Source organism: Arachis duranensis, chromosome 10, assembly GCF_000817695.3.
Source record: "Arachis duranensis cultivar V14167 chromosome 10, aradu.V14167.gnm2.J7QH, whole genome shotgun sequence".
NCBI classification, from domain to species: domain Eukaryota; kingdom Viridiplantae; phylum Streptophyta; class Magnoliopsida; order Fabales; family Fabaceae; genus Arachis; species Arachis duranensis.
Genome location: NC_029781.3, coordinates 8376393 through 8385748, shown reverse-complemented (window position 1 = coordinate 8385748; position 9356 = coordinate 8376393). Strand labels below are relative to the sequence as shown.

Sequence of the window (9356 nt, the reverse complement as noted above, 5' to 3'; positions counted from 1 at the left end):
CAGGAGACAAAAAGAAAATAAATCTTCTCAATTTTTTTTAACAATTAAGAGAGTAAAATGTAATCTCTCACCGTTAATTTTTATAAGTAAGGCAAAAAAAATGAGAAAGAGATAGCATTGAAAGATTATAGATCACACTTTACTCCCTCAATTTTTTTTAACAATTGAGAAGATCTATTTCCGACAAAAGTGTGGAACGATAATAATATAAAGGGAAAAAGAAATAAACCATATGTTCATCGTCAAAATATTAAAATTAGAGACAATTAAAATTTATTTCAAATGTTAAGAATAAAATAAAATTAATTAAAAGCTACCGGTATTATTAATATTTTTCGAAATATACTTTACCCAAACAAATATTAAAAAATGCACTGTAAGTTTGGAAGTTGATGAGCAATAACAGTTTTCACGCATTTCTCTTCTTTTCCGTTATAAAACTTATGCCACTCCAAAGCAACTTGTGTCAATGGAGTTCCATTCCTTGTTTCAATTAACAACTAATCATGTGTAACATGAAAGTTTAATAGTGTACAAGAATTTTGTATCTATACATTACAAGCACACTACAAAGTTGTACCACCACCGTCAGACATAAGGGATGCTGCAGCTGCAGCAGCCGTAGGAACAACTCCAGTTGAAATGCCTGGTTTTGACAGATGCAAAAGCCTGATAAAAATTGAAGTCAAACAGTTGTACGTGTTAGTAATATGAATGAACAATACAAAGTATGATAATCTTCATGACAGAAGGATATGTTAGTAATATGATATGACAGAAGGGTTCAAAAATGATAATCTACCTCGTGACTTATTCGAATAGGATAGTTAGACTTTACAAGAGCATGCATGGCAATGTGACAAAACATTCCAGATTAAAATTCTAGGGGATATTATTTTAGCCTCCCAACTTAGATTATATCACACAAAATCCCCTTGATTTGTCATACCTACACTGAATTTTCTGTCACATTTTATAAAATGATGGGATAGAGAGTATGTATTATTCTCATGGGAGATTAGCATATATTTTTTACAAATGGTGAAATCTTATATGTAATATCGCCAAATCTTCGGGGGTTAGTGTAATTTGTTCAAAATTTAGCCTCATACAGTATAAAAAGAGTAGGTGTATGCAGCCTTGTACAAATAGAAAGATTGTTTCCAGAATTTAAATTTGTAAGCTCCAAGTAGCAAGGCAACAACTTTGCCATTGCACCAATTCAACCTGTAAGTTGGCAACAGACTATATCCGACAATTAGCCGCCACCAGGTATACAAAAGCTACCACTTAAGCCCCGGAAAAGTTGAAAACATACACTATAGAAAATTTGCAGAAGGAAGACAATAAAAGTTTCTTACGGTGCAAGATATTCACAAAAGGATGAAACTGCAGAAGCAACTTCAGCATAGGTTTCACCAGTTGCAGGTGCAGTTACTTCCACCAACTGTATACCAGGCGTTACCGGTACAGCCTCGTCCGTTGCATGCACCTTTAGCATTTTATTGATTGATGACACCGTTACAGTGATTTGTGCACCCCTGTTAAAATGGAAAGAAAATCCCACTCTAAGCAGTTCATGGTCTAACTTGTACCCAAGTAAATAAAACATACGAAGCACATTCTTGCTTGCTTTGCTTTCAACCATTGTCCTAACCAGAACTGAAATTTGTTCAGCACCGGCACCCCTCATTGCACCCCCAATATGTCTTACAGTCCTGAACAAGTCACCAAGCATTTAATAGATTTTTATATGGACATGAGAAAAGTTCTAATAAGTGAATGGCGACAATACTGCATGGTTTACCATGATGGTTCAGCCTGCTCAAGATCACATAAAAGTCGAACCTCAGATGCTACAGGGCCTGGAAAGAAAGCCAATAAAATCATGTCCAACTTGAAAAACTCCAAATTCTTATATCATATACTCGATGTTGTTTTCAAGTGATTAAGTAACACTAGAATAATAATGTTAAGAGAATCACTAAAGGTGTGGAAACATCCCACATCAATGTAGGAAAAATCCAGAACAGTAAACACATCATATACTGGGATAAGTATAATTCTTTGGTGATTCATGCATTAATTGAAAAATCAATAGAAGAGCACAATAGCTATCAAGTAACAGCATAGAAATGATAAATCAACAAATCATGGCAAGCTGAACTTCAGAGAAAAAAAAAAAGAGTACATGACACTTCAGCCTACAGAGGCTTGGTTTAGAGATGTAATTCTGTTTTGCTGATTTGCTTCCACCAAGTTAGACAGAAAATGGTGCTTGAATGCTTAAAAACAAGCATTTATCTTTGCCATTGTTAAAGGTGAGTTATTCACTGTTTGTTTACAAAATGATAAATAATACTATTTCCTTATTCTTTAGCAATAAAATTTCTTTCACCTTGGAATAAAGGAACACTGACAGATAATGCATTTGCCTTGCTGGCTACAACATCACATATTATCACAAGAAAACACTAACCAAGATTTGGACCACTCTTGAGGCAAATTTCATGAATCCTTAATCGCTCTCTTTGGACGCCACATAGCCCTTGAAGAAGAATCTCAAGGGCCTCAACATGCTGCAAAAAGATTACAAAATATCAGATGCCAAGGTCAACTTGAACACAATGCTTTCCTTTCCTTGGTAAAAATTTAAAATAATACATTAAGATAGAATTATCGAGCTAAAAGAAAGGATCACTTAATTCTTATTTAGAAAGTGGAACCAGAGAAATGCACGCATTGATGGGCGTTAGATTCAGAAATAAACTTGTTTTCTACTTTTCTTGCACATAGAGATTCTGAACAAAATAAACTCCACTATGATAAACCACCTTGTATACTCATTCAAAATAGTAGAATACCTCAGTCCAACAAGAAAGATAATGAGAACAGTGTCAACATAAATATTAAAAGAGGTTTAAAGCAATTTACTTGAAAAGTATTGCGGAAGTGATAATGGCCAATATGGGTGACAATCTTGAAGTCCTTTGTGAGGAAAATTCAGTATTTTTATAATATTAGAAGGTTCTGTTCAAATATCAGCGTGTAATGTTTGAGTATTACAATAGCATATATTTAGATAATTGTGATAGTCAAAGTTTTGCTTCTTTATGAAAGCTTCTCAATGCAAAACCCACACTACAGGAAATTAAAAATATGATACATTCAATAAGGTACTATGTTTTTGAAATTATACGAGTACCGAAATCCTATGCTACCTTTCAAGGGAACAATTCACACCCTAGATAGCTATAATTTGAAGCAACTGAAACATCTCAAACTCTAGGGAAAAGCAAATAAATTTAAAAATCAAAAGAAAATGCATAAAATCACCTGTGTCTCTATAATACCTTGAACCACACATTCCATATTCACCTTTGTTCCACTGCATTAGACACCAAGTGTTACAAAGCTGTTTATGCAACTCGTCAAATATTTCCCTATTTCATGCAATACAAAAAATGTGAAAGAAGAAGGTAGAAGAGGAAAGAGAGTCACAGCAGAGAGAGAGTGCACGGTGGTGGCGGATGGTGGTTGAGATGCTCTAACAAGAAGTACAGAGTGTGCGAACTCTTGGAAGACGAATCAAGAAAGAAGAAAAAGAAAGAGGGGCTTAGCAGGACCTACACTATTTAAGGTACACTGTGGTCCTTAAATTCTATTCTCTCAAGTAGTGTTGTGAACTACAGATGCACATGATCGATCCAATCCTAAATTCGGTTAATCATATTTTAACGGTTTGGATTTATCTTTTGATTTAATATTATTTTTGGTTAGATTTGAGTAGATTTGATGAGGTCCGATTATATTTGATAACTAAAAATATATTTCTAATAAAATTAATAAAGAAATGTTATATTTTATACTTTAGTAATATTTTTATATTATTAATGTTATTTTTATTTCATAATCATTTATTTTGATATAAACATAATATGATATTTATATACTTTAATATTTAAGTTTAACATTTTATTAATTTGGTATATATAATTTTCAACATAATATGTTAACCCAATCTTATCCAGTTTTTTATTGGATAAGTTAAGAATTGAGTTCGAATTGTAAAATTAGGGATTAATTCTCTAAAATGAGAAGATTGAAAAAAGGATAAAGTGAGCTAGTGAGATATTAGTTTTTATTGAATTTGTAAGTATTATTATATAAAAATCTACTGTCTTAATTTAAAAGTAATTAAACACTTATTTTCTCGTTTTATTAGCCTTCCTACAAAGCTTGATTCTAAACTTACCTTCAAACTGTAAGAAATTAAAATAGCAGGTGAAATTGTTTTCTCTACAAACCTAGTACGAACAAGTTTCTCTATGAAATCTGTTGAAAGAGAATAGATACGTAGATTGCATGAGTCACTTCACTAGCTAGCCTTAACAATTAGTTAATACCAGTTAAGTAGGGAAAATTTTCAAGTGTACTGGTATACCGGTGTTTCAGTAATTTTTAACCGTTGATCTTAATATACTTGAAAACTTTCCATTAAGGAGTTAGGCTGAGCTGGCACAATGAGCCTTAGCTAGTTAGCTGGCACAGTTAGTTAATACAACTGCATCACATGCTTGTATCACTATAAAATACAAGATTGGGAGCGCCGAACTGGCTAGTGAACCGATCAAGTCATATACTCAGATGATAAAAGAAGATGATGCAAGTCTCATCTATCAAAAAGGAAAAAGCCAAAAATACCAAAACAGAGAACAGACAAATGGAGATTAGTACAAATATACTCAGATGTCCAAAGAGAAAAAAAAAAACTAATGACGATGTTGTTAATGAATCGCTCACTTAGTTTGTGGTTCCTTCTGATCACAACTTCAAAATCTCTTCAAGCAATTAAATTTTTAGTTGGTGAAAACTTTAGTACAGAAATTTCTTGCTTATCCAATTTGCAACATAGTTCAGTCGTTAAATAATATTGAATGTCTATAATGAAATGAATTTGAATTCTTCAAAATTGAATCTATGAATCATACAAGTCTAGAAATTATAGGGTAGATTGCAAGTGACATAGACATTAATTATGACCGAAAAAATTTATGTGATGTGTTTCTCTAAATGCTACGAACTAAAGTTTGAATCGAGAAAATAGAATAAGGTGTTAGGTGAGATTGAAGAATAAAATTGGATTTATCAAAACTAAAAGGAAATTAGGGCCAGTAATCCTATATTTACACCTAAATGAAACTGAAGAAGCAGTGGAGGCTTACCCACGGTGAGATACAGTGAAATCGGAGAGAGAGAGCTAGCTTGAACAGAGAGAGAGAGACGCCGAGGAGAGAACGAAAGCAACGCCGGGAAGAGGACCGCGACGGAGCTAAGGCGCGCCGGTGAGAAGAGAACGAACGTGAGCAGGGTTTTGTGAAGGTGAGCGACGTCGACGGGAGAAGTGGGAGGCTAGTCCAGCAGCGACTTGAGGGTTTTGTGGCAACGCCGGCGGCGATGGCACCCTCTGGGCGACGAAGAGCTGTTCGGCGATGGAGAAGGTGTGGGATGAGAGGCTCTAGGGCCTAGGGCAATGTCTCTCATCTCTGATGTATGGGGGCTATGCCTATGCGTGAGACTCACCGGATTCGGTTAGTGCCTCGAGCTCAACTATTTTATTTTTTTTTGCCAATTCTACGTAGCTTATAAGTTGGTGTCTAAATTTTGCCTAACTTACTTTTTGTAATAAGTTTTGATTTTTTTAAAATTATTTATTTTTATATTTTTTAAATTAAATATTAATTTTTAACCTTTTTTAATAAGTAGGCACCACTTTTTAGCAAGGTTCGAAAAACCGGACCGGTCATCAAACTGCTCTACATACTGGTTCACTGGTTTACTGGTCTAACCGGTTCAACTGGTGGTTCAACCGAAAGAACCGTTTCAGAATAAAATAATAAATAAATTATAAATAAACATCATAAAATATTATAGTCTAATATAAATCTTAAATATCTTCCAAATTTAAAACATTATATGAAATATCAACCAAATCCATATGATCTTCTCAAAATACAAAGTTAAATAATGAAAAGAGCAATGGTGCAAACAGCAACAGTACAACTAGAAATAATCATTAATCACTCCTAAATTAATTCAAAAAAGTAGCATAACAAATAATCACCCCTAAATTAATTCAAAACAGCAGCATAACAAAATCACTAATCACAAATTCAAAATTCAAAACACTAGTGCCATAAATCCATAACAAAACAGCAGCATAATTGCATAACAAGTTAACAATAGCAGCTTAACAAGTCACTAATCAGTAATCACAAATTCCAAACTCAAATCAACAGCATTATAAAAGACCCAAGAAATCACAAATCACAAATTCAACCTCAAATCCCTGAAACAGAGTAACACATACTCAACTTTCCACTAACCTCAAATCAGTAAATAGTAATCACAAATTCCAAACTCAAATCAGCAGCATTGATCAAACTAAATTTATACCAGCTAACTTCAATTTATTTTTGTATTTTGCAACCCCTTGTTTTGTTTTGCAGTTTTGCTTCCTTCCACTTGATCACATTAGATGTATTGAATCCAATTGCCAACCCTTCATCCAATGGCATAGCCCCCTTAACTGAAAGCCGCAACCCACTTGCCCATTAATGTCTCCCACTTCCATATATATATATATATATATACGCACAGAATATATTATTATCCCAAACCATACATTGTTAAACTAGAGGCAGAGGGTTGCATATTCAGCTTGACAAAAATGTCAGAGCTTCCATTTCCACTAACCTCAAAAATTCAACCTCAAATCCCTAAAAACAGAGTAACACAGACTCAACTTTCCACTAACCTCAAATCAGTAAATCAGTAATCACAAATTCCAAATTCAAATCAGCAGCATTACAAAAGACCCAAGAAATCACAAATCACAAATTCAACCTCAAATCCCTAAAATAGAGTAATACAGACTCAACTTTCCACTAACCTCAAATCAGTAAATTAGTAATCACAAATTCCAAACTCAAATCAGCAACATTACAAAAGACCCAAGAAATCACAAATTACAAATTCAACCTCAAATCCCTGAAAGAGAGTAACAGACTCAACTTTCCACTAACCTCAAATCAGTAAATCACAGTTTCACTAACCTTCCACTGGCAGCAGGAAGACGACGGCGGGACGACGAAGACACGACGGCCAGACGACGGCGACACCACGGCGCACCAGCTGGAGGCCTGGAGCAGCGATTTCACTTGGGAATGGAAGACGTGCCGAGCTAGAAAGGGGAGACGCCACGGAGAAGGAGAAGGAAGAGGCCGCGGAGACGCTAACACAGACGAACGGCGGCGGCAGTTCCGTCCAGGAAGCTGGATTTTTGGGTTGGGAAGGAGCTAGGGCTTGCTGTGTGTTTCGCCAGGGAGCTGGAATGAGCTGGGTGTTTGGTGGGGTGAGGGACTGAACTCGCGTGGGAACTGGGGGTGGGTGGGTTTTTTTTGTTTTTGTTTTTTTTTCCCTTAGCAAATTAAAACGACAGCGTTTCATACGAACCGGTCGGTTTCCCATGCAATCCAACCGACCGGTTACTAGCCGATTCAATGGTTTTTTTGCGGTTTTATCATCAGCGGTTTTAATATAAGGATCAAACCGTTTTCTACCCCGATTTTCGGTTGAACCGGTTCGACCGGTCAGTTCGGTCCAATTTTTAGAACATTGCTTTTTAGGCACTACAGCATTCACCTTTTTTTTTCATTTAAAATTATAAAAACAAAGCATTTAAAAAATCATTAAACAATTAATATTATAATATGTATTAGCACGGTATCTTAGAACACATTACATTAATGAAACTTTTAATGCATATTGATAAAATCATTAAACAATTAATGTATTATTCTTGTAAAACTACAAAAAATATTTATATTTAAACTATAAATACTTAATTATAAATTTATATTTAAATATTTATTATACTATAACAAATATTAAACAGTATAATAAAATAATTACTTATTAATATTTTTTTTATAGAATTTGTTAATACTTTTTGTTACAGTGGGTAACCGGAGATTGATGGACTGGATGGAGTTGGTTGGCCCAAATGTGTGAAGGAGGAGGACTCCGAATGGATCTGCAACTCGGGAGGCTCCGTCCGACTTGTTTGTGCGAGGAGATGGGGGTGGTACCTGCAAAGACACTCCGATGCCTAAGTTAGCAAGGGTGTGAGCAGGTCTAGAGAGTATTGGGCTTAGAGATACCTGAGGGGTGTCAGTGTACTTATAGTGGAGAGCCAATAACCACCGTTGGAGTAGTGCCATATTTTTAGGGCGTTAACCGTCCCATTATCTTAGGGAGGTTAAGATATGGTTCGTGGAAGTGGTTAGAGAGATTCTAGGGGCAGTTACTCATTTGAATGAGTGCTTATCCGCCAGCTAATCTCGTGCCCGACTTCTTTAGAACAGGTCGTGGTGAGTACCGACTTCATAGGATGGAGATTGGTACTGGTGAGGCCCAACCCTTGGGATTAGGTCTTTTGCTTGATCCTGGACCTTTGTTATTGGGCCAGGGTATGAACAGTATTTATTAAAAGTCATTTTTAATTTAATTTTACCAGACACAAGTATTAAGACTTTTAAAAATTTATCTTTTATTTTTATAAATTATTTTTAAAAAATAAAAACTTTATCAAACAAAGTCTCAGTATATTGCATGAAATAAAAATTCTGCAATTGGTGATGTCATTTTAATATTTTTTTGGTTGGGTTTGTGGGTGATGATGGGTCATGGTACTGCATTGCATCGGGACAAGGACAAGTAGTCATAATTCATAAACATAAACACCGATTTTTTATTTATCTTTGAAATGTTAATATTACTATCCTTTGTGTTATCAAACGTAGAGATGAAGTTAAGTTTCTGTTGGGACGACAAACAAAGACCCCACCACAATAATGCATATCCTTCTGCAAATCATTAGGGCAGTCCGGGCAAGACACAGTCCTAGGGGAGGAACCCTTGGTCGATGCTGAGTTTATTACTCATCTTCGTACTCACCACATGATTTGTACTTCTGAGGAGGACGAGCCAAAGTATGAGTTGGTAGTCCCGGGTCCAGAAGACCGGGTTTGTTTTGGGAGGGCCGATGAGGCGGCCCCTCATTTTTTCTTTATGTATGAATGTATGATCACCCGTTTGGGTGTTTTTCTTCCTTTCTCGCATTTTGAGATGTCTGTTTTGCACCACTGTCGAGTTGCCCCTACCCAGCTTCACCCCAATTCTTGGGGTTTTCTGAAAATTTACCAATTTATTAGTCACGCTTTGGATTTCCCGACCTCTTTGAGAATTTTCTTCTATCTTTTCCACATGACTAAGCCCTTTAGTGGGCTAAATAA

General features: G+C 35.4%; 1 protein-coding gene across 3 annotated transcripts; it reads right to left on the bottom strand.

Annotated features, from left to right (window-relative positions):
* Positions 1–297: 297 nt before the first annotated feature.
* Positions 298–7431, bottom strand: LOC107468930 (mediator of RNA polymerase II transcription subunit 18). Of its 3 annotated transcripts, XM_021134267.2 has the most exons (8): positions 7116–7431; positions 6686–6779; positions 6457–6589; positions 3337–3388; positions 2480–2579; positions 1808–1865; positions 1362–1718; positions 298–669 (listed from the first exon to the last, which is right to left on the bottom strand). In XM_021134267.2, exons 4-8 carry the CDS (start codon positions 3370–3372, stop codon positions 567–569), a joined length of 654 nt encoding a protein of 217 aa, XP_020989926.1. In that variant the 5' UTR covers positions 3373–3388; positions 6457–6589; positions 6686–6779; positions 7116–7431; the 3' UTR covers positions 298–566. The 3 variants fall into 3 exon arrangements, with proteins under 3 accessions (XP_020989926.1, XP_015943796.1, XP_052111771.1); XM_016088310.3 differs by lacking the exons at positions 6457–6589; positions 6686–6779; XM_052255811.1 differs by lacking the exons at positions 6457–6589; positions 6686–6779; positions 7116–7431 and adding an exon at positions 6818–6856.
* Between the last annotated feature and the right edge of the window lie 1925 nt (positions 7432–9356).

Excerpts from the sequence above, each read along its gene's own strand:
- LOC107468930 (XM_021134267.2), bottom strand. The coding sequence starts at position 3,372 with ATGGAATGTGTGGTTCAAGGTATTATAGAGACACAG. Across the intron at positions 1,866-2,479 it reads CAAGAGTGGTCCAAATCTTG|GCCCTGTAGCATCTGAGGTT; the intron begins GTTAGTGTTTTC and ends CTTTCTTTCCAG. Across the intron at positions 1,719-1,807 it reads GAGCAGGCTGAACCATCATG|GACTGTAAGACATATTGGGG; the intron begins GTAAACCATGCA and ends TGACTTGTTCAG.